This window comes from Propithecus coquereli, unplaced genomic scaffold (assembly GCF_000956105.1).
Source record: "Propithecus coquereli isolate 6110/MARCELLA unplaced genomic scaffold, Pcoq_1.0 Scaffold57, whole genome shotgun sequence".
NCBI lineage: Eukaryota > Metazoa > Chordata > Mammalia > Primates > Indriidae > Propithecus > Propithecus coquereli.
In genome coordinates this window covers 6,072,989-6,099,023 of record NW_012151618.1, presented here as the reverse complement: position 1 = coordinate 6,099,023, position 26,035 = coordinate 6,072,989, and the positions used below count along the sequence as shown (strand labels likewise).

General features: G+C 35.7%; 1 protein-coding gene across 2 annotated transcripts in view; it reads right to left on the bottom strand.

The window, feature by feature from the left end:
* The window catches only part of TCF12 (transcription factor 12), a 349,621-nt gene that overhangs the window by 8,989 nt on the left and 314,597 nt on the right, over positions 1-26,035 (bottom strand). The window contains exons 14-19 of one of the 2 annotated variants that reach the window (XM_012658058.1): positions 20,082-20,155; positions 19,016-19,087; positions 18,073-18,279; positions 8,989-9,103; positions 7,568-7,730; positions 2,865-3,097 (exon numbers count right to left, since the gene is read on the bottom strand). In XM_012658058.1, coding sequence (XP_012513512.1) covers positions 2,865-3,097; positions 7,568-7,730; positions 8,989-9,103; positions 18,073-18,279; positions 19,016-19,087; positions 20,082-20,155 — 864 coding nt within the window. The remainder of the gene's footprint in view (positions 1-2,864; positions 3,098-7,567; positions 7,731-8,988; positions 9,104-18,072; positions 18,280-19,015; positions 19,088-20,081; positions 20,156-26,035) is intronic. The other variant, XM_012658059.1, reaches the window with a different exon arrangement.

Below are 26,035 nucleotides of genomic sequence, written 5' to 3'. Positions count from 1 at the left end.
GTATTTTTAGTTGTCCAGCTAATTTCTTTCTATTTTTAGTAGAGACGGGGTCTCACTCTTGCTCAGGCTGGTCTCAAACTCCTGAGCTGGAACGATCCTCCCGCCTCGGCCTCCCAGAGTGCTAGGATTATAGGCGTGAGCACAGTCCCTAAATTATCATCAGAAGAGCAGTGAGCTGATTGAGCTGACCTGTCAAAGAATTTGTTTAACTACAAATTGAATCTTAAGTATAGCTGAGAGTACAAACTTGAAGGTAACATGTGGTATCTGCTGGGGAACAGCAATTGTAGTCATGATAACGGAAAGGCTTAAATTGGCAGTGGCAGGAACCAGATAGGGTTTGATATGTGGGGCAATGGGCACAAACAGGGCTCTGGTACAATCTGAGGCTTGGAAGAAAAGCCATGCTTCCTGCTCTTCTCCAGGACACACTGCTAGACCTGGGTCTGGCTGCACCCTGGTATAACGACTCATCCAGGAATTGTGAAAGGTTGTGGCTAGTCAGAAACAGTCTTGGAGCACCATCCCAAACTGGAAGTGGAGCCAGAGAGCCCAGAGGATGCCCAAAGTAGATAACGTAAACAGAATGTATGTCTTTATAGAAACTGCTGGGGATAGTCCCTTCAGGGATGAAGAGGCTCTCAACAGTGAACAGGTTACCAAAATAACACAAAACTGCTGGAGATAATGTACAGCAAAGGACAGTAGCTACACTAAACTCTGAAGGTGCTCCCAAAGACAAAGTATAGGTATTGTGGGCTCCATGAAGGATTCTAAACCCTGTTTGACAGACAGCCATTAGACTTTCAAGAAGGAGTCTTACATGGATACCAGGGCTACTATGTAAAGTCATAAAATAAAGGTTCTGGGCTTTAAGCCCAGAGTCTGAAGGTGGGAGAAAGTAGGCTTTTCTGAATATCAAAGCAATCCCTAATAAAGTTACAGTTTAGTGTATTTGAAGTTTGTTCAAACTCTAATCAAAGACTACTTAGACAGAGTTTTCCAGAAATGTGTGAAAAAGTCAGTATCCATAATAGTGACCAGAAATTTAGAAGGGAGCTGAATGAGCCCAGACGCTAATTAGATCCTCTCTCGGACTCAGGTTTTATGCTCTAGGTGCCTGTAGCGAACCACTGCAAAGTCCAGTGTTACAAATGAATAAGGTCCGCTTGGGCATGGTAGAGTTTATAACTTTTTTCAAACACAGCAGTATTTCTCATTTTGATGGCTTGGATCTGAGAGTAGGTATCTCTGCTCTTTAAAAAAAAGTTTTTAAAAACACAAATGACTCTGGTACTCTAGTTTTAATGCACTGTGGGAGGGAAAGGTGCTATCCTAGAATAAATTCTGGCACCCCTGTTGACCAGGGCAGTAAGACTTTCACAGCACAGATGGAGGCAATGGCTTTAACAATAAATAGCTGGTGAAGTTAGGGTAGAAAATATCCTGGGCTGAAGAGGATGACAAATACACTTGGACCACTGAACACAGGTCCCTTGCTGCCTTCAGAGAGAGACAAAGGGTATCAGACATGATTAAAGAAACAAAGCTTTGGTAAAGTGACAAGAGATATCATTAGGCTCAAGGAATCACTGCTCCTGCCACAAATGAGTGGGCAACGATCAGCCACTTTATGAATATCTCAAGTGAGTCTATAACTCTTTGAAGATTAGGTTTCATTAACACTTACCATCTACAGATATTTCAAGGACCTTGGGACAAGAGAAGCAAGTATCTGGTTTTAGTGGTAGGTTGGTTATATACAAAATAACCTATTTATCATTCTTATTCATTAAATATATTGGAGGGAAGTGGAAGGAAGAATTCCCTACTATTGTATGTTTTTCTGAAAGTTCGCTTAAGTTCTCTAACTCCGGTTTCCTTTTTGTAATCTATGCTGAGGGTCCATGGTTTTCAAGCACCTGCCCACCCATATTTTCTTTTTTGAACCTTCTTCAAATAAAATATAACATGAACATCCAATAAATAAGAAAGATACAGTTGCTCTCATAGAAGAGATACTAGTGGCAGGGTTGGGAACCCAGGGCCACATCTATGAATCCCTTGCAAAAAGGCTTAGGATAAAGCATTCATAACTTTGGATAAGAAGTACATAAGTATATGCTTGATAGCAGAACCTCTTAAGGGCAGGAAATACCTATTATTTGATAACCCAGGGTCTAGGATATACTTCGCTGGAACAGAGGAAGTATGCAATAAATACATGTTGACATAAAGTTTCAAAGTTGGTTGGAATCTTTGACAAACTTTGAGCCTGTATAAACCACACTTTTGTCCTTAAGGACACACAGGCATGCCAGTGCATGTTAGCCCGAGAAGCTCATGGCATTCCTGATCTGGGATCAACAAAGAAGCTCTGACATGGGTGTAAAGGACATCCATATCTGGCAAAGCCAGGAGGGGCCATGACTAGGCATCCTATTAACCAGCAAGGTGTGGTAGATGCCCCAGGATAAAGCAGGCAGGAAACTGAGTACAGAGAAGTAGGAAAGACAGAAGAAGTAGGGAGGAGGGCAGGTCCAGGCAGGTAAACTCAATCATGTGAGAGATCAGAGGCAACAAGAGTGAAGGGACACAAAGCACTACTGCTGAGCAGCAGGCAGAGGCTGTTTGTTCTCTGTCTTGTTTCAGAGAATGACTCTCTATTGGTTTGTGGAATGCATTGAGCCTACAGATATTGACCAATACAATTAGACAGAGGTGAGAATTACAGGCAAAACTTGATCCTGATGATACAGTGGCAGAAGTACTGGGAGAAATTACAAACAGCTTCCCCAAGCAGAAGAGCAATTGTAAACAGAAATGTCTGCCCACAGTTAAGTATCTCTGCTGAACCTACTTACCTCTGACTTGCTGTTCTAGACTAAGGATGACTGCCACGGCCTGATGAAGAATAAGGAGTTTTGTTTGGGGTTTTTCACTCTTCAAATGAAGCTGACACATTCGGCCAAGCTCTTTGAATGCCTCATTAATATCTCGCACACGCAAGCGTTCTCTGGCATTGTTAGCCATCCGCCTCTCCTTCTCCCTTTCTATCTTCTGTTCTGGGTTCAAATCCTCATCTTCATTAGTACTGCTGGAAAACAAAGTAACAAAAATGTCTATTAGGTTTCTTATAAAGTAAGATATGCTGACTGTGCAAAATTATAAAGTATAAAAATGGAAATGAAAATTACCTATAAATCTTATCCAACAGTAGCAACAGCTGCACTTAAACATGATTGTATATTTGTTTTCAATCTTTTTTCAATGCACATATAGTCATATAGTTGAAATTATACCACATACATTTTAAAATGCATTTTTCATTTTTCATTATAGCATAAAGACTTCCCCATACTGGTGAAACTCTTCATAAACATAGTATCGATGACTACATAATATTCTAGCATTTTGCTACAAAAAACATGATTCACAAATCAGCAGCATCAGCATTACTGGGAGGCTGTTAAACACTTAGAATCTCTCAGGTTCTACCTCAAACCTACTGAATCAGAAGCTGCATTTTAATAAGATCTCCAGCTGATTCACATGCACATTTAAGTTTGAAAGCATCATCTAATACATGAATGTATCATAATTTACTTAACCTATCCTCTTAAATATATTCTGGCAGTTACCTAGTGAGAAAGAGAAAGAAAAACTTAAGACACAGATTGAGAGAAGAAGCTCAGAGAATGGCTATTTTTTTCTCTAAAGAAAAATATCATTATGAGTGGTGGTGATGGTAAAACATGGGAGAATTAGAATAATTTTCTTGAAGAGCAAATTGGCAAAATGAATCCAAAGCCTTAAAATGTTCTTTATCTCTTGAGTGGCAATTCCAACTTTAGAAATTCATCCTAAGGATATAATTAGAGATGTACATAGAAATTTATGTAAAGGAAATTGATCATAAAATTATTTACATTAGCAACATACTGGAATCCAATAAAGAGATGGATTAAATAAATCACAGTACATCCAGATGATGGACCACTATGTAGATTCTAAAAATCAAGCTGCAAATCATGCTAAGCAAAAAACCCAGCCATGAAAGACCACATACTATATGACTCCATTTACATGAACTTCTAGAAAAGACAAAGCTATGATAACAGAAAGCAGATCTATGGTTGCCAAGGGCCAGGGGATAGGGGAAGGGGGCTGACTACAGAGAGGTATTAAGAAATTTTTTTGGGGGTAGTGAAAATATTCTATGTTATGAATATGGTGGTAGTTATATGACTTTTACATTTGTCAAAGTTATATGACTTTTACATTACTTTTACATATATACACGCATACGTTTTGTACATATTTGTCAAAGGGCAAGAACTGTACACTTAAAACTGGTGAATTTTATTATTATATGCATTAAACCTCAATAAAGCTGGCCATAACAAAAACAAATAAAATACCAATTGCAGAAAATACCCAGAGGCAAGGGAAAATGTTAAAAATACACTGTTGAATGAAAAAAACTGAAATTATAAAACTTATGTCCAGTTTAATTCCAATTTATTATGCATTTATGGAAAAAGAGGTAATCCTTAAAATGCAAACAGTGGTTAATTCTGGATAGTAGAGTTTCTTGTGATTTTTGTGAGTGCTTTCCTGTATTTTCCAAATTTCTAAAATGAGAATAGACTACACAATCAGAAAAAAATATTTCAGGGAGATGCTTTGGAGTAACTTTTAGAAAGTTCTATTTATGTTTCAGAAATAAATTACTGAGTACAATTGCTTAGCACCTTGAAATAATGTGCAAAAAGAATAGAAATTTTCATTTCTTCTCTAATACCTTGAGTATTCTGATAAAGAATAGGTATATAATAGATTCTTACTGGCTAATCATTAAGAATTACAATGATTATTGAGAATCACTGGCTCTCTGACTTCAAAAAGGCCTTAAAAGATCACTTAGCTCAAAGGTGTCCAAATATGGCCATTCAGTAGAATCTCCAGGAGCACTTAAAAAATATAGCTTTCCAGGTCCCATTAGCAGAGTTGATGATTTATTGAGTTTGGGTTGAGAACCACTGCAAGACCCAGAGAAATCAGTGACCTCCCTAGGATCACACAGCTCATTAGTGGTAGGATAATGATGAGAAGCCAGGTCAGTGCTACATAGAAGCAAACCTACACCATATACCTAAAATTTCCATCATAAGAGCAACTATAGTATCTTTATTCAGTGCTTACTGTGTGTTAGTGTGCAAAGGGCTTTAAATGCATCATTTTCAGATTATTCCCACAAGAATCCTATAGTAGCAAGTCTCTTTTTAGAGAAGAATATACTGAGATCAAAGAGCTTTTAATCGCTTGGCAAGTATGTGATAGGACCATGATTCAAACCCAGGTTAGCCTTACTGTCTCCAAAGGCCACGTTATTACACTGTCTCTCAATTTCTGATGACCTATAATGTGGATCAGGAAACTATGGCCTGTGAGCTGGTCACCTATTTTTGCAACAAATTTAATTGGAACAGCCACACCCATTTGTTTATGTATTGTCTTTGGCTGCTTTTGTGCTACCATGGTGGAGCTAAGTAGCTATGACAGAGATTGTATAGCCCAGAAAGCCTAAAATATTTACTATCTGGCCCTTTGTATCGAAAGTACAAAGGGTATAAACAAACATACTGTGCTGCCAGCTGTATAACAGTATATAATTATGTACAGTACACAATATAGTAAGTCCTCAATGTCATCGATAGGTTTTTGGAAACTGCAACTTCTAAGTGAAATGACGTAACCAATTTTTATCATAGGCTAATTGACATAAACAAGAATTACATTCCTACAGCATATTTCTGATCACAAAAACATCACCAATCTTATAAATAAAGATCCCAAACACTTCCAATATTAAATACTGAAATAAATGTGAGCTACACATAGATTTAAGAAAGATTAATAAAAATAAGTAAAATTTATCCCCTTATTAGTTCAGGTTTGTGGGGGACCAGAACCTATCCCAGTGGTTAGGAAGTGAGGTGGGAACAACCCAAGACAGAATGACATTCCATCCAAGGTCAACTCACACCCACACTCACTCAGACTGGGACCATTTAGACATGCCGGTTCACCTAATGTGTGTATCTTTGCAATGTAGGAGAAAACCAGAGTATCTGGAGAAAACCCACATGGGGAGACAAGAATGTACAAACTCCACACAGTGGCTCTGGCTAGGAATCAATTTTTTTTCTCATTAATGTTGAACAAAATGATGTTATTTGAGGATGTGCTATACTTAATAATAACAAAAAATGACTGTTACTGGTTTGTGAATTTATTATACTATACTTTTTATCATTATTCTAAAGAATATTCCTATGTATTAAAAAAAAAAAAACAAACCTGTAAAACAGCCTCAAACAGGCCCTTCAGCAGGTATTCCAGAAGAAGGCATTGTTATTATAGGAAGTCCATGCATGTTACTGCCCCTGAAATCCTTCCAATGGGACAAGATGTGGAGGCAGAAGACAGTGATATTGATGATCCTGACCCTGTGCTGGCCTAGCCTAATGTGTGCATTTGGGTCTTAGGTTTTAACAAAAAAGTTTAAAAAGTAAACAAATTAAAAAATTTTAAAAATAGAAAAACACTTACAGAATAAGGATATAGAATGTTTTTGTACAGCTATATACTGTGTTTATATTTTAAGCTAAGTGTTACAAGAGTCAAAAAATTTAAAAAAATTAAAAAGTTTATATAGTAAAACAGTTACATGAAGTTAAGATTAATTTATTATTAAAGAAAGAAAAATGTATTTTTATAAATTTAGGGTAGCCTAAGAGTACAGTGTTTATAAAGTCTACAGTAGTGTACAGGGATGTCCTTCACATTCACCCTCCACCCACCCACCGACTCACCCAGAGCAACTTCTAATCCTGCAAGCTCCATTCATGGTAAGTACCCTATATACAGCTATATCATATTTTATCTTTTATTTTTATTGTACTTTTGTATGTTTAGCTACACATTTACTTACCATTGTGTTACATACAATTGCCTACAATATTCAGTACAGTAACATGCTGTACAGGTCTGTAGCCTAGGAGCTACAGGTTTACACCACATAGCCCAGGTGTGCAGTAGGCTGTATCATTCAGGCTTTTGTAAGTATGCTCTATGATGTGCACACAATGACAAAATCACTTACTGATACATTTCTCAGAATGTATACCTATTGTTAAGCAATGCGTGACTGTATTTAAATATTTACTGATTGAATGTATCAAATGTCTATATCACACAATTTAACTTGTTTTAGCTATTTTGCCTTCTAACAGATTAAGCTACTTGAGGGAAGAGATACAATTTTTTTTTATGCACAGACCCTAAAATGGTGTGGTATAAAGGAAAACATAATTTTGGAGTTAAACCTTCATATGCCTCCCTTTTAGGGATGCTGTGATGATTAATTAAAAATTAAATGAAAATCCTAATACAGTATCTAAAACCAGTTGGCCACTGATAAATGCATGACAACCTTCAACTTCCCAAGTATTTTCACCCATGGTGAATGAGTGAAATTTAATACCTGGATGCTAACAAATACCTGGTTCTGCCTCTAGATGAAACCTTGATATCTTTTTGGGAGGATTCATCATCTGATTTCATGTCATCTGATGAAGGAGGTTCATGAAGGTTTTCATCCTTCTCTTTGTTTTCAGTCTTAATTTCTGTTGCAACAACAGTTCCAGACTGACTTTGCAAGCCACCTAACAAAGAGGCAAAGGAAACATAAAATAAATGACCAGACTGATTTATGGATTAGAACTAAGACAGTAAAAACCTTTCTAGATGGTGAATATCCTTAGTTGTTACAGGGTTATGATGGAAATCTCAAGATGCAGGAAAGTAAACTAGAGCTAAAAAAAAAGTGTCCACAAACTTTGTTATGATTTTTACAGCATTTGTATTTAAAAGAATAAGCCAGACTGTGATGATCAGTCTAATGCTTACTTTCAGGCACTGTTTAACAATTGAACACAGTACGAGAAACTTGATGCATTTTAGAAACTTTTAAGATGCTGCCAAGGTAAAGGAAATAACCTTAATATTTTCCTGGATAAATACCATAAAATAGGTGTCGTGGTTAAATATAAATGGGAGAACTTTATTTTGGTGGTCTTAATACTGGTCCTATATTTATACTTATTTATAAGCTCTATGGTAATATTGATCACAGTTTGCTTTTTATCAGAATTATATGTCTCTCCAATTAAATTATAATCTCCAATACAACAGTTTCCATCATTCAAACTCTCAGTTTACTCAGAAATATCTTTCTCACTGCCTCTAGGACCATGAAGACTCACTCATGAGGGGAAGTGATTTAGGAAGAGAGACATGACAGAAGCAGGAGCAGGTATAAAGATAACCGGTAAAGGGTGGGCGCGGTGGCTCACGCCTGTAATCCTAGCACTCTGGGAGGCCGAGGTGGGAGGATTGTTTGAGCTCAGGAGTTCGAGACCAGCCTGAGCAAGAGCAAGACCCCGTCTCTACTAAAATTAGAAAGAAATTAATTGGACAACTAAAAATATATAGAAAAAATTAGCCGGGCATGGTGGTGCATGCCTGTAGTCCCAGCTACTCGGGAGGCTGAGGCAGGAGGATTGCTTGGATTGCTTGAGCCCAGGAGTTTGAGCTTGCTGTGAGCTAGGCTGACGCCATGGCACTCTAGCCTGGGCAACAGAGTGAGACTCTGTCTCAAAAAAAAAAAAAAAAAAAGATAACCGGTAAATACTGAACAAAGGTTTGTACAGGGCTCCATCTATCAATAAGTATGTATAATTGGACCAGCCAGGTGGGCCAGTTGGAACCATAAATATCTACCCCTCCACACTCATGCAGTAGCACGATTTGCAATTCCTCCACCTTTGATTCACAGATGTCAATCCGGTTGCGAGAAAGGTGACAATGTTCCAAAGGATATCTCTGTCTGCATTACTGCTGAAAAATCAACAATATAGGTACCTCTATAATTTTCTTGTGTTTTATGGTTCAGGTCTGTGCTTGAAGCAGTGACTGTACTAGACAGGACTGAATGATTGCCATTGAGACTGACAGAGTCTTCCCGATGAGTTCCAACCTAAAATAAAGAAAAACGAAAAATAAAAAATGGTCAAAATAGTTCAGGGGCGATAACTGTCCAAATTTTTTTTACTAGGTTTAATAGAGAAGACAGTATCACTCATCTAAATTTAGCAACTTTTTCTGGATGCCACTTTTCTGGTTTTTGGTGGGAATTTCAAAATACTTGATCTTAGTACTGCTTTTGAATCAAACCAAAATGTTACTTTTTTAAAAAATAAAAATTCTGGGTTGTAAATTTTAAATCCTACAGAGAGGCTTGTTGTGAGAAGCAAATGAGCTTCTACAAGCCATAAAGCATTAGACATTATAGGGCCTACTAATAATCCTTCATAAATAACCCGAAAATGTTTCATTTTCTCCAGAAATATATTAAAGTATGCATGAACTTGCATTTAACAAAATATTGCTACATTCTAAGCAATAACAGTATTTATGTAAGTTTGCCCCTCTTAATAGCTTTCTACGTTCTCTAATTGCCTCCCCTCAAAATTTTTAAGAGCAGCAAAAGCAATATAAAATTAAAAGTTTTGCATTCCTGGGCAACAAAATTGGCATATATTTTTATTCTCAGTTTTAATCAAACTTATACAAGTCACAGTTAACCTGAAATGGGAAGGAAAAGTATGCAAACACCACCAAGCATTCAGCTATTGCAGTACCTTTAGAAAACCTTGTTATGGATGAAGCTTTTTATTAGAAAAGCAGCAGACGTGTCAACCAGAAGATTAAGCCTTTAATTAAATAGGTTTATTGCCTGAAGTTATACAAGAGAACCACTGTTTTTCAATAAATCCTTCAATCCTAGTAAACTGCCAAGCTTTGAATCCCTTGAGTAATTAATATAGCTTTTATCTTTCATGACTTTGTATGGATTTTAGCCTAAGAGGTATAAATACCTGTATGCATGTTTATTCTTTGGTTTACTGTGAGCTAAACAAAAGGAACCAAAGCAAAGTTTTAAGCAGTGCAGGCCATTTGGCAGTGGATCTGATTAGAATATATCAGTTCTTATACCATACTTTTTAAGAAATGTTTGTCTTTAACCCTTATTCTTAATATATTTTTTAAAAACCCATTTTAGGGTACAATGTACACTATTCTGGTGATGGGTACACCGAAAGCCTGAATTCAGCATGATACAATTCATCCATGTAACAAAAAAACTTGTACCCCCTAAATTTTTTGAAATAAAAAAACCCCAAAACTCATTTAATGTATTCCATAGCTTCCTAAGTTATTATTTGTGTCACTACTCCCTTAGATAACCAAGCATCACCTGTACTCTTTTCCTAAACCACATAGTTTCATCACACATTAGAATCATAAAATCTTAAAGCTGGGAAGGAACCAGAGAAACTATGGCAGACTTCCATCCCACTCTCCACTTCAGAAGGTTTTGGCCTTCATATCCTCCTCCCCTACAAAACTCGAGAAAAATCTGCAGAACTAAACTTAATAACCAGTAAAGAAGTAGACTGTGAAAACTGCATTCAAGAAAGAAAATTATTTTTAAAATGTTTCATGAAATCCTGTCTAAAGGGTATTCTGGTCATGTTTATCCTTAACACATGAGGGTGCTTTCTTGTGATCTACGAAATACTCAATGACCTAAGAGGAAGGTCAATTCAAAATCTCATTTTACAAAAATAGGTTTGAGTAAAGACAACATATAGCTGCAAATTTTTTATAACCTTAGAATCCTAGGTCTATTCTAAAGATAAAATATTCCCTAGAACAATTTTGACTGGTTGAGGAAATTGTTGTAGGATAAAGTAAAAGTTGAGATTTCTGTGTTTGTGTTTATAAGGTGGACTTAAAAATTTCTATGATCTCTGGTAATATGTGCTACTTCTGTTCTTACATAGTATTTTGAATTATCATACCAAGTAACTGAAAAGAAAATAGTCTTTTAAAATATAAACTTTTAAACATGTACATATTTACTATATATTATACATGTGAAACTCATAGCTTTGTAAGACAATACCACTGAATATCAACAATCTGAATTTTCACTTAAGTGACAATGCATCTGAATTCTGATTTCTTTTAATTTCATTAGTATAAATAATTCTTTGATTTTCTAAAATTCAACTATTAAAAAATGTTCTATCATCTCCTTTCTGATGAAAGGCTTGGCAGACATAGGATCATTATCTAAATGATAAATCTTAGAGATTTTGCCTTTCCCTTAAGGAAAATCAGAAAGGTTGCTAGATTTGGTTTGGGATATAAATGCCAACAATATTTTTGCCGGTATAGAATACTATAAACTAAGTATTTTCTCACGCCAATTTACATTATTGGGTTCCAAAAGAAAAAAATTAATTGGCACACATAGCAAAAATATAAGCCTTTAACAAATGGCCTCAGACTAGCAGAAAGCTTGAAGTCTGGAGTTTTTCATGTCAATGAAGTTAGCAGGAACTTTTCTTTGTAACTTGATTCCCCTTGCAAATGGCCCTCATATATTTTCTGGAGAATTTGACTTTCACAGTTCTTATGGTTCTCTTTAACCCTTGCTCACCCTGGCTCCCATGTCCTCCCTTTAATCTGCAACTCCACATTCAAATGGCTCTGTCTACACACACAACAGGTGTATAAACAGTTCTTTGTCTGAGCCTTAGAGCCTGTGGGGCCAACCAGATAGGACCCTGTTTAATTGTTCACCTCGTTAGCATACAGCTGACAGGCTGCTGCTGCTGCAGGGGGAGTAACAGGGGAAGGAAAACCCCTCGCCTGCTATGCTCTGAGTTTCAATTATTATGAAGAGCCCTATTTCAGAATAAAAGACCCATCCCATTAAATGACATCATCCTGCATACTCAATCTTCACAATCTGTGTACAGCCTTAATTTTGTGAAAGAACCTAACAAGGGACTTGTTTTCATTTAATTCGGCCAATGGCTTTAGCACTCACAATGGAAAAATGTTAAATCTAATTAGTTGATGAATAAGAGGTCTTGTGAATTAAGGGACAGACTGAAAAGTACTCAGTATGAATTCCTCTCTGATTCTGAATTCTAATAATTTGTTCAATTCGTACTATTCACTGAATACCAACAATTTAAATTAATCAATATTAATCTCTAGATTGATTAAAAGATTTTTAGATACTATCTATACCAAGGTATTCTGTTTTATCTGACAAAGGGTTTTATGTTAGAAACTTGGTAGTATCCCATTTGTTATGGTTTCTTTTAAATGATATTTCCATAAATGTATAACTTCTATGGTTTGCAAACTTTTAAAAAGTTGCCATTTTGAATAATTTTGAAATGTTACCAAAACCCTTAAAAAGCACTATAATGTGATCTTAATGAAAATAAAAAATTTTTAAATTGCCCATTTAGGAAAAAATTGGTTAGAAATAGTAATAGTGGTTAAAAGTAAAATTCTTTTATTCAGTTGAAACACAATTTCTACAATATTATAAACCCATACTACTAAAATTAAATATTGTCCAAATGGAAGGCTAACATGATTTCAAATTTATTTGATAAGTGACAAAAAATGCTGAGATAATTTTCAACAAAATATTACCCTATTTGCCTGTTAATCTTTAATAACTTAAGTCTCTTAGAACTAAGGAAAATATAGTTTCTCTAATTGCTTTAGGATTTAAGAAAGTTAAATCATTGCATAAGGTAGCTTTATATTCTACAATTTAACATTATTTACTATGCTCTCATACAAGAATATGACACTTGCCCAACCACCACTTAAACAACAAAAAACCCAAGCAATACCAAAAAAAATAATTAAGAGAAATGCCTGGATTAAATTTCCTCGGGACTTGTAACAATGAAATTAAAAGACTTCACAAATGGAATTTTGTCCTATCTCATAAATAAGAAACTTTTTAGATCTGCATCAATGGACTAATGAACAAAAAGCTTCAGATATCACTTAGTTTGGTCTGAAGCTGAAATCACCATCTGAGGAAAAACTGTTTTAAAATTTAAATGGTACATCAGTATCACATACTAATAAGACTGTTCGACCAAAAAAACTTTAAGTTTTATAGTATTTGCTTTAAGGTATATGGAGAAATATATAAAAATATTATGAGTGTAGAAAATTATGTAAATGAAATGTTAGCCCCATTTAAAAATAAGAGCAAATATTAAAAAGATGCCAGGCTGGCTATACTAGTTATATAAAGGAGTAGGAATTACCCATTTCCTAGTTTCTTTTTCCAATATGCTTTCAGGAGATTTAAATTTTGTGTGTATCAGGTAGCTAAAATATGTTAAAAGCCTTCTGTGGTTGAAACCTCACTTAATTCTAAACTCTGATGTTAGTCAAGTATGTCCAGTTAAAAGAAACAACAGCAAAAATTAAGTCTTTTGATACTGATTCTTATTATTAATAACATGTATTTTTGGCAGGTAGTAGTCTTCTTATCTCATTGGTAAGAAATATAAAATCCTTTTCTGGAACGATTAAAAAATACCAGATAATTATTTCATCTATAAGACAGGAAGATGGACCTACACATCAATACTAGCACGTGTAAAAGACCTTACTGGCATAATGCTGTTATTAAAAACAATGTAGTCAGAGGTTCACAACAACAGAGCTATTTCCTTGGCCAAGGACACTTTTGGTGAACCTGTCCATGCAGACTTTACACTACAAGTCACCCTGATTCCCGTCTCGTCTGCACTGCAGGCTGAGAGCTGAGCTGTCTGTACCACTTTCATCCTGCCATCAACTTTTACTCTTTCATTCCAGTGCATCCTGACTCACCTCAAACATTCCAACTTCTTCAACAAAACTCCCAAAATACTCATTAAAACAAAATAAGCAAAAAAGTTATAGGATCCAGGAAAAAGGAAAAACGTGCTAACCCTCTTACCCACACTGGGAAACCAATTTATGTTATAAATCAGGATTTTTCAAGGTCCAGCCTGTGGCCAAATCTTAGCCTATTTTTCATAAATAAAGGAGCTTTGTTGTTTTCATATCGTCTGTGGCTGCTTTCATGTTACAATGTCAGAATTCAGTAGTTGTGACAGAGACCATATAGCCTGCAAAGCTGAAAATATTTACTATCTGGCCCTTTACAGAAAAAGTATATTGAACCTTTTTCCAAATGCTAGGAAAGAAAGCAATATATTTAAACCCTATAATTAGGAAGCTGACCCATAGCAATGCCCATTAGAACAGAGTTCTAATATAACAAAAATGTTATTTGAATGTTCTGTGGAGGTCCTGAAAATATCTATATTTACCAGAATAATTCTACCTGCAACAAATAAACGGAATGATAAAAATTAAATGTTTATGAAAAAGCTGATCTCACAAATTCTACATGGAGATCATGCAGAATTGCTGATAAAATGATATATCTGTGGTCACTTTGTAATTCTGGCCATGTAGCTTCCAATATTAGGAACCTAAAACAAATACTAATTTATGTTAATGCAGGAAAAAGTACATAAACTTCTGGAAAGTACACGACATAAAAAAAAAAGGAAAGTTATTCCAAAATGTAAAATTGCATTATTTCTAAGTCATAATCAGTTGGAGGAGTTGGAGGAGTATGTGGAGGTGATAAGGGGACAATAAAAGCAGGAGATTAGCTTTTGGAGATGGCTGGAAACAATTAAAAAAAAAAAAAAGTTTTCCCAAAATCACTCATCCTGCAAGAATATGAAAGAGTTAATTCCATTCAGGTGGGTACTGAGCATGTAAGCAAGAACTTCCAGCAGTACTGATGGAATTCCTCAGACATGGATGAGAGCCACCAGGTCTTCATCAACAACGTACCTAAGATTCAGCTGAGAAAGTCACTGGCAAACTGTGAGCTTCATTTCATTCCATCCTCCCTTGGTCTTTTTGCTAAAGCTGAGAACTGAGGACTTACAGGTAAAAAGCTTACTTTGGAAGGACAGGAGATGAATACAGACTCACCTGACAGTGTCAGATTTTGTCACCTAATAACTTTATATTTTGAGGGTAAGCCTGGTAGAAACATCAGATCTCCACTGCTGGGAAGCACACTAGTGATTGTGTCTGGATGGGGTGGGGATAGCAGATGATGTGTGGCAGATTTTCAATAGCTCTGTGCCTCCTCAGAAGGTTATAAGAACAGAAGAGAACACCTTGATGGACACACTAAGCAACAGCTTGGGCTTAGTGGCTGTGGCACTGATGTTTGCTGCTCAGAATAAGCCAGACTCACTTCATGTTTTAGAAAACCCTTTTTTCTAAACTACTTTGAGATTTTTCTTTGTTTTCTTTCTTTTTTTTTTTTTTTTTTAGAAGAAACAGGCTGTTGCCCAGGCTAGAGTGAGGGGCATCATCATAGCTCACTGTACACTGTAGCCCCGATCTCCTGGGCTCAAGTCATCCTCCCACCTCAGCCTCCTGAGAAGCTGGGACTATAGGGCACGTGCCAACATGCCCAGCTAATTTTTAAATTCTTTGTAGAAATGGGGCCTTGCTACGTTACCCAGGCTGGTCTCAAACTCCTGGCCTAAGCAATCCTCCCGCCTTGGACTCCCAAAGTGCTGGGATGACAGGTTTAAGCCACTGCGCCTGGCAGAGATTTTTCCTTTTTTTGAGACAGTCTCACTCTGTTGCCCGGGCTAGAGTGAGTGCCGTGGCGTCAGCCTAGCTCACAGCAACCTCAAACTCCTGGGCTCAAGTGATCCTCCTGCCTCAGCCTCCGGAGTAGCTGGGACTACAGGCATGCGCCACCATGCCCGGCTAATTTTTTCTATATATATATTCTTAGTTGTCCAGATCATTTCTTTCTATTTTTTAGTAGAGATGGGGTCTCGCTCTTGCTTTTTAAACACTATTCTGGCAGCCCTTTTGTTGATGCTCTGAAGTAGACAGCACATTCTTAGAGGATACAGCGAGAGCTACTTTCTTAGTTAAAAGTTTTAGGGCAATATCTAATGAAAGAATTTCTCCTACCAGTCCTTTTAAAATGCGCTAGGTTTCCACATGGCTTTAGGAAGACTGGACTTTGAAAAGTTTCTTTGTCTATTAAGGAATATCCAAAGTTGGTAAAAAGTACAACCTCAAGATAGAAGTGCCATTTTATACAAACTCTGCATTTAATTGGGAGGAGCCAGAGATACATCAAATATTGTAGTAGGTAAGTTGGAGTAGAAGTAGTAAGCTAGTAACAGCGAAGAATTAAAAAATGATTAACGGCCAGGAGCAGTGGCTCAACATCTGTAATCCTACACTATGGGAGGCTGAGGATTGCTTGAGATCAGGAGTTTGAGACCAGCTTGAGCAAAAGTGAGACCCCGTCTCTACTAAAAATAGAAAAATTAGCCAGGTGTGATGGTGTGCACCTGTAGTTCCAGCTACTCAGGAGGCTGAGGCAAGAGGATTGCTTGAGCCCATAAGTTTGAGGTTACAGTGAGCTATGATGATGCCACTGCACTCTACCCAGGGCAACAGAGTAAGACTCTGTCTCAAAAAAGATTAAGAGGTGAGGAATAAGAATGTTTCAGTTGACATCAACTTGGGATCCAAGTACATTGATTTTCAAGTCATTCTTCTAAGTAAGGATAAATACGATTTCAACAAGTTATGAATAATTAGTTTGCTATTCTACATTCATATTTGTAACAAATGCCATCTTATTATACCATTAGAATTACTTTATTACTATTACTAATAGTGATAAAAATACCCTCATGTTTCTATTAGTTTAATAATTCATAAATGTTTCCACATTTATTAGCTTATCAATAGCAACAAAAACTCATTTATTTGTTTGTTTTTTCTTTTTCATCTAAAACTTTTCCTTCTTTCTAAGACGATTTGGCAGCTGGTGTTTCTGGTCCGCCATCTTGACACCCAACAAAAACTAATTTAAAAGGAGTCTAAATTTCAAGATTTCCTGATCAAAAAAAAACCACACAAACAAACAGGCTGTTAAGATATGCAGACATCCAATGTTACCATGTTGCTGTAAACACTTCTCAGAAACCAGGCAGCCTTGTTTGATGTTTACTTTGGAGGCTCTAAAATGAATATAAATGGATGTATGATATGTGAATGTGAAAATCTGGAACCAATCCTATTTTACAGAACGCAAGACTTCAGCATTTGGGGACCTAATTATTTTGACGATAGGTGAGTTTTAGCCTTGATCACATGGCTTACAGCTAGACATCTGTTTCATAGGAGAGTATTTTACAGCATGCAACATATCTTGAAAAGTGTGCCATAAACATGCAAACACATGGTATCAGTTAAACAGCAGGTTCAAAAAGAACTTCATTTTTTTTTTTTTAAAAAAAAAACTTCATTTCTTTAAAAGACAGTTTGGATATAAAATAATGTAATATATTCAACATAGAATTTTTGACGTGTATGGCTGCAGAAGTTTACCTTTTCCCCTCAAAAAAAAAATTACGTTTTTAAACAGATGGATTGAATTATTTTGTTCTCTTTGGGGATTAATCTAAAATTGTTTCCTTACTTTATTACTGCAGTTACAGTCATTCTTAAAAATACCCTCCCCTCATTTTTTCTTCATTTGGGAATAAAGTTTAAATTTGGACCTGTACAAATTAGAATTTCACATTCTTTGTACCACTGAAGGCTGGTCTCAAGTCATAATAAACAACTTTTCTAGACTAGAACCCTTGAGATTCAGTCTTGCCTTACTGCTTTTGCTATGCAGACTTTCTACTCACTATTTCAAGGCAAGACCTGTTGTGCCAATTATTACACATCTGGAAAAAATCCAAGTTTAAGCTAAAACCATCTTTGTAGAAAGTTTCTGCTTTTTGCACATGGTCATAGCAGGATTTTATGGGCCAATACTCAGCCAATGACCCTGCCCAAGACAGTAAAGGAAATGCTTAAAAGCTACTTTTTACCTTCCTTTCAAAAAGAAAGACCCTCCTTCCCAAAGATTTCATGAAAAACACTTAGGACAGTAAGCTTTAGGGGTTACTACAAAAAAGATGAGCACTATTTTACCATTGAAGCTGATCTACTGCTTGTAACAAGGCTTGATCCTCCATAGTTTGAATTTAGGCTTCCAATTGGTGCATTATGGGATGGTCCCAATAAACTGTGTATATCACCATGACCAGCAGGCAAACTGGTAGAAGGTCCCACAGCATGGTTCCGCAGCACATGGATAGCATCATCCAGTCTGTCTAAACGATCCTCCATTCGAGACTGCTGTATGGATTGAAAAAACCATGGAGGTTACTGCTGGTATCTGTTAAATTCATTAAAGCTCTATGTTTCCTACTTTGGGATATGTGGAAGACAGCATGTGAAATGTACTATCAAATAACTTCAAAAGCAACTACCTGCACTACAAATCAACAAAAAAAGAATGGCTATCTATATGTAGACTATGCTCAATTTTTAAAGCTTCGGAAACAAATCACTGCTTTATAAAGACTGATTTACCAATCTACCATGACGTTATTTCTTTTAGCTTCTAGAAAAGATGAAGGCTACTATGTCGATAATTATAGTTGATAAAGAAGGATAATCTATACTTTAAATACTGATTTTTCAGTGTTGGGGAAGGGACCTCAAAACCAACAAGTTGTAATTTTGTTTTAGGTGTATAAAGCATACGTATCTTAAATGATGGTGAACACATCCATGTATACTCTTTGACAAAACTGAAGAAATGACATTATCTGTCTGTGGACATACACATGCCCCATACACAAACATATTAGAATTTTAAAAATAAAAAGCACATGCTAGTAGAGCTGTTTTAAAAGAATCACTCTCAACAACACAAGAGATAAAACTCTATTCCTATATACTGTTACAAAAACTGAAATGGTCATGATTTTAAAAGACTGGAGTCTGTACAGCTTGAAGATTTTAAATGAATAATGGGAAGTATAATTAATTGAAACACAAAAAAGGCACCATCTAAAAGAAATAGTACCTCACAGACATCCTTTAAGAAGGACATTGCATCTTGCAAATGCTCGTGAAGTTGCTGCTCAACTCGATTTTTCTGGCAAAGTCAAGACAGAACAGGAGGCAAAGCACAGGTTAAGATTAACTCCAAAAGAGATGAGGAAATAGCTGATGTGCATGTCAGCATAACATGTTAGTAAAGTTAACGCGGAGACCTGAGAGAACTATTTGTATTAAGGTATGAGAAGGCTCGGATTCAACAGGGAAGTTACAAGGTTATTATAGCACATTGCTTATATTTGCTTACAAAATACATGAGAAGAAAACTTTTCTTCAATTTAAAATGGTCTGTTAGTCACAGAAAAAGAACATTTCTATTTGCAACCTGAAATTATTGAATGAGAGTATGACTTAGCATTCCATCAAATCATACTTATTTTTTGCTTTCATTATACTTTGTAATTCTGGGTAACAAATGTAAGCATACAAAAGCAACAGCAGTTAACATTCTACCACAAATTCTTCACGGTGAGTACCTAGAAGGTTCCTTTACTGCCTGATTTGCTGAATAATGCTTTGCTTGTGCAATTTGCATGATACATTCTTTTCCATGAAAAAACATGGGAAATAACACTTTCATGACAAAAATCATTGATATTCACATTAAAATTTTTAGTGGAAATGTAATAAATTATACACAGCATTATCATATGAGAGAGTAAATATAATCATTTTACATTACTGGATTAAATTTTCTTGCTTTTACTTGTCTTTTTAAAAACTTTTCTCTCTTATGTAAACATAAAAGTATAGAAATATTAAGACCTAGATTTGTTAAAGAAACAAAAATCCAATAACACTATTATTTTAACACCAGCTGTCCTGAAATCAGAAGCTTGATGCCCCAAAGAACAGATGGCAAAAGGCACACCCAACGTGTCTTGTATTGTTCAACTAAATCAGGCCATTTGTTAGCAAAGAATTCGTGTGTAATGCTATCCTACTGTTTCTTCAGAGTTATGCAAGATTTATCAAAAAACAACAACAGAAAAAAAATAAAAGCTCCAAGCTATCAGATAAGAGGCTCTTACCAGGGAGTGAAGTGAGTTTTCATAGCTTGGGGATGAAGGCGCTTGCCCTCCAGGTCTGGGCCACTGACTGGTACCTGTTAAAACCCAAAAGCACCCATGCATCTGTGTTAACTCAGTGATCTTGATAATGTTCTAAAGGAAAGGGTAAAAGTACTCAATAACTGTATTATTTTTACTCAGGCTTCAGCATAGTAATAGCTACCTATAAGCCTAACACATTTCAAAAAAATCTTTTATTATTAATAAAACAATGAAGAGAGCTTGAGAAACAAAGAGAAAAAAACTATACAACAGAACTACTTATTATATTTGCATATTCCTTAGACTTTGTCCACATGCACACATATGTTGAGAAAATGCACTTATAATGTACTTTTTTATTCTGTTCCTCTCCTTCCATGGTTTTACATAGTCTTTATACTACTATTAATGACTACATTAACACTCCCCTGATTCTCTATACCATAATTTATTTAGCCACCATCACCTCATTGCCGGACATTTTGGTTGCTATCAATTGCCTATTATGAATAGTGGTATAGTGAACATTACTGTGCTTTTGAGGGGAGGTAGGAGTAATGTCTTAAAGGTAAGCAGCATTTTTAAATTAGAGTATAAACATATTTATGATCCTGAATTCATAAGGCCAAGTTGTTTTATTAAAGGGTAATATTAACTGATAGTGCTTTCAGCAATGCACAGATGAACAAATTTCAAATGATTGCAAATATACTCGGGATAATCTGTTAAAAAATGTCCCTGAATTATTTATACCAAAATATTAATATATTAATTAGAAAAATATCATTGTAGAAACTTTTGTTACATGTTGTTTATTCTTTGATGTTAGAAAAATAGAAATACAATAAAAAGCATTTCCCTTCAACAGTGAATACTTTATCACACAGTACTTTTGTTGAATTCATCCATATGTTGTGGAGAATGCAATGTTTTAATGATTTTGCCAAAATACCTTTAAAAGGAAAAAGACAAAAACAATTGATCAAAAATCTTCATTATTTCATGATTATGCATGTGAAAATAAGTAATTTACAGAAAATAATAAAGACCATTTAATTAAACATATATTATTGTTCTTAATAAAAGCTTCAGTTACAACATGAATTATATTAATATTAGAAATCTAAAGTTGGAAGTTGAAGGCTTACTTAATTTGTCTTGCTTATTGCTGAATGAATAAAGTATATTCCACTAGAGTCTGTTGTTGCAGGTCAATTTGCCATATTTTAGGAAGCCGAAGATAATGTAACACTACAACTTATCTGTTACCTCAGAAAAACTTAAGGTAAACTGGAACTATTATAGTTCATTTTAGCTGAACAATATCATTTAATTACTAAGTAATCTAATAATTGTATTCCCATCAATCATATACATTTTGCAAGTTGAAAAGTTGAATACAGAGGTTCTTAAATAACCTGATTAGATTTCATAATGAATTATATGCATACTGTTACAATTATACAAATAAATTTTAAATACTAAAGTTGTGAGAAGAAATATATGTTATGTGCTTTTATTATTTTTTTTACTTACAAGCAAATTATAAACAAATTATTTTGAGGACCATTAAAGGCTTCCTGCTAGACATATAAATGCAATCATAAATCAACTACCCAAATAAATTATGGACAAACTAAAATTACTCATTGAAACAGAAGCTTGTGGGCTAATTTTATAATTAATAAGTAGAATATCTCAACCAGAAAAATTCACTAAGTGAACATATGAAGAATTCATATAAAAACAACTGGCCAAAACCAGTGATTTCAGTGCATTAGTGCTTAAAAAGTGCTTAGATAGCACTAATGCAGAGTTATGAATTTTATGTATGTAGGTTAATCGTAACCTATTTTGAAAAAGACCCTAAATTATTTTTTAAAAAACTTTCCTTTAATGTTTATAATATTTTACTTTTCAATTATTTTGTTCCATTCCTCCTCCAACCCTTCTGGGTGATCAGCCTGTGGCAGAAGCCTGATCATCAATTTACTTAACTTGCATAAAATATTAACACACATTTTATGTCTAAACACCTCAGAATTGTCAGCATGCATTGGCTTTGAAAAACAGGCAGTTTTCGTGGTTCTTCACTAGCTTAGTGTTGAGCCATCAGATGTGAGCACTAAGTTACTCAGGTAAGAAATCATCCACATAATTTTTTGATGATGATATCAAGAAACTGTGCTAAGGTCTATCTTCAAAATGTAACCCATTAAACTGGAAAAAATATACATATACTTAAACACTTAGTTTATATTATAGATTGGACTGTTGTAGTGTTTATGTATTCGGCTAAAATACAATACTAACAGGCTTCAATCACGGATAATCTGTTTGAACTTCATACAAATGCCAAGCTATAAATATTTCATAACCCCACCCAGTCATTTCAAAAATTCATGCTATTGGTCACAAAGGGGATGACTGGATAGTTGTACAAGACAGAGTTAGGTCAGTAGCAAGTCAATATTACGGCTGGTAAAATTCGAAGGTAGGCATAGAAGCTTAATGGATACCTGGAGTTGGTGGATCTAACTCTTGGTTAGCTCTGGTTGATTTGTACTATCAATTAATTAAAGCTCCTTCTCCTCCTTTAAAAATCCTACTCTTCTTCATGAAACCTATCCTCACCACTAGTTTAGAGTGAATTTGGATGGCTCTACTTCCAAGTGTTTATCTCATTTTCTCAATCAGATTGAAAACTCGTTGAAGTCAAGTAACTGACAGGCACTATGACAAATGATAAAAATAAATATTTCACTGATTAAACTAGCCCAAACTGAGCATTTTTGCTATTGAGTACTGCAATTATTTAAGTTTTATTCATTTATATTCCAAAAGGAGGTAAAGAAAGGCAAAGGATGTTCTGCTTGCCTGTCTTCCATGTTCTCTTAGTAAACACATTCTGTTAATGTACATGCTTGTGTCTTCCTAAATGATGATGGTAGTAGACATACCAATTCCTTTCTTGTACCCTGTTGTGAGAGTCCCGATTTTGTTCACCAGGGTTAAGGGAGGTGGGTCTATTCTTTCCTAGTATGAACCAGGAGAGAGTAATTCTATTCTTAGCTCCTAGGATAAATTTCGATGCTAAGATAAACATGGTGGTACCATTTCTGTTGCAAGCAATTGCATTAGATCCAGTGCTGGCCAAGGAGACAAGAGTGGAAATTTATTGAAGAGGCTTCTGGAAAAGGGTTCTTAAAAGACAAGGAAAAGATGGTGCTTTCTCTTCTATTGGACATTGTTATATCCACATGTAGTACCTTGAACTGTTGTCTTGTCACCAACCTGAGGAAGAATTGCAAAGTAGAGCAGGAGTCCGGATATATGGGGCTACACCATGCTATGGGCTTATCACACAAAATGAAAAATCCTCTTATTGTTCAACCTAGCTGAGACAAGTGTTTCTTTTCCTTTCAGCCTAAAGCATCTGAACTGATACAGTATCCTCAGAATCTTCCTCATAAGCACTCTCTAGGTAGAAATGTATGGCCTGAGAAGTTCCCAAGGAAAATAATGGGGATTTAAACAAGAATGATGGCCTTCGAAGCTGCCTATGTAGTAGCTCTGTACCTGTGTATCTATCCTTACAAGGCCTGTGCTGAGTCTGACTAATTCTCAAGCATAAGGACTAGGGCAAGTATAGACAGCATACAGTGGGTAGAATTTTTTATTCTACATAACAGGCCATTGCCACACAAGGTACAGAATAATTTCCACATAATATATAGAAGCTCTGGTTTGTTCTTTTTCCCTTCAACAGTGAATACTTTATCACACAGTGCTTTTGTTTATTCCTCTTCTATTTCGATCTCGTCTCTGCTCTGCTATGGGGTGTGTGTAGAGGATGTGGAGACTAGAAGGGAGCACTAGATACAGGAGACAGGAGAGATGCACCTGCATAAAATCAGTCTTTGATTCGCTGTTTTAGCAGGATCTATGAAAGTATTTTTCTTTGATTATGACGGCTGAATTGAAAAAGATGCCTATTAACTCCTTCGTTACACAATTAAACGGTCCAGTTTTCATTAATTCATTGAATTAAAGGGAAAAAAAAACATCATTCACTAAATATCAAATAAAGAAAGAGAAAGAATGTGAGATTTTATTGGGACCATTATTTTTTGAAAAATGTCTGAGTCTCTGATTCTCCATTTCACTAATGTCCCTTCATAGATACTGAGCTCTGCTATGACCTGCCTTCCTACCCAATGTTAATTAACACCAAAGGACACTATGGTAGGATAGCTATTTTACTAGGCAGAGGAGGACAGGCAGTGAGAATGTACAGCAAGGGCTCATATGGATACCTCAGATGAGAAAGTGGAAAAGGCTGTCCCCAAACTGACACTGATAATTTTAGTAAAGCTGTGCCAAGAGGGTGAGTAGGGTTAAAGTTACATCATTCTTCCTGTAATTTCAGCTCTGTTAAACAACAACTTTAAGTCAATGGGTCTTTCACAGTCTTGTCTATGTGGGGAACAGCTGTTCAACTTTTACTAGACAGCTGAAGCCATGGTGTCTGAGAAAGTGGCAGAACTTGCTAACAGCTCAAAGCAGCTGCCAGCAGTTCATCATTTCCACTCCGGAATGCTTCTTAGCAGAGTCACAAGGCTAATACACAAAGCACAGGTGATAGTGAGGGTCCTGACATCTAAGAGCCCTGATTTTCAGAAACCCTGAACAATGCAAAAAGGTTTAACAGCAACAAAAAACAAAACCACGTGGACTTAACTAACGGCTCGATCAGGAAAACAGAATTTTTTCTGAGGTCAATTGTAGTTGGAGGAATATGGCAATTCTATCCAGTTGACTAATGTTTTTTCCTCAGAACAAACCAATATAATTTTTCTTCAGCTAAGTTTTTCTCCAAACACTGCTCAGAAAAATACAGTTCAAATTTTAAAATTACAGCTTAATATTAAAATTTTCATGTAATTTTATTTATTCCTAATAAATCAAAAAGTCCCATTTACTATAACAACAATTGTGTCTCAACAAATTCATACTGTAGGGTAGTATCTAGAACTTGTCCATACTAATGTGAAAAAAATCCAGGAAAAAATAAAGTAAATCTGAACCACTTATTTATCTTCACTAACAATATTCATCTCCATTCACACAGAATTCTTTTTCCTTAGCAGAAAAGCTACATCATCCCCAAGAATTTTTATATATATGTGAAATAATAACTTAGTTGGCCTAAAAATACAAACAGATTCTCTAGTAGAAACAGTTATTCATCTGTGAGTCTCACATATTCAGCGGTTCCCAACCTTTTTGGTACCAGGGGCCGGTTTCATGGAAGACAATTTTTCCACAGGCTGGGGATGGGGGATTGGGGTGTTGTGGATGGGGAGGGTATAGTGAGGAGCTAAGGAGGTGATGTATGGCCTGTTTCCTAACAGGCCACAGACTTGTAAAGGGCCATGGCCCAGGGGTTGGGGACCACAGTGGTACACGGTAAGTGTGGAAAACAAGGAAGAAGTTACATGTACTTTGAAATAGATTACTTTTCTTTATTTTATATGCTATCTTACAAAAATTTTTTATTTTGCTCCATTTTACTTTCATATCAATTGCCTAGTCTTATTTTTATTCAGTTATAACAATTATTCTTAGAAATTATCACACATATTAAAAATCAGGGAAGATATTAAGAAATAATTCAAAACTAGTGAATATTTCAATAGTCTCCAAAATGAACTTAAAAGGAAGGCTCTGTTTATATGCTTTCTTTTTTTTTCTTTTTTGAGACAGGGTCTCACTCTGTTGCCCAGGCTGGAGTGCAGTGGCATCATCATAGCTCACTGCAGCCTCAAACTCCCGGGCTCAAGTGATCTTCCTTCCTCAGCCTCTCCAGTAGCTGCGACTGTGGGTGGACATCTCCATGCTGGGCTAGTTTTTCCTTTTTTTTGAGACAGAGT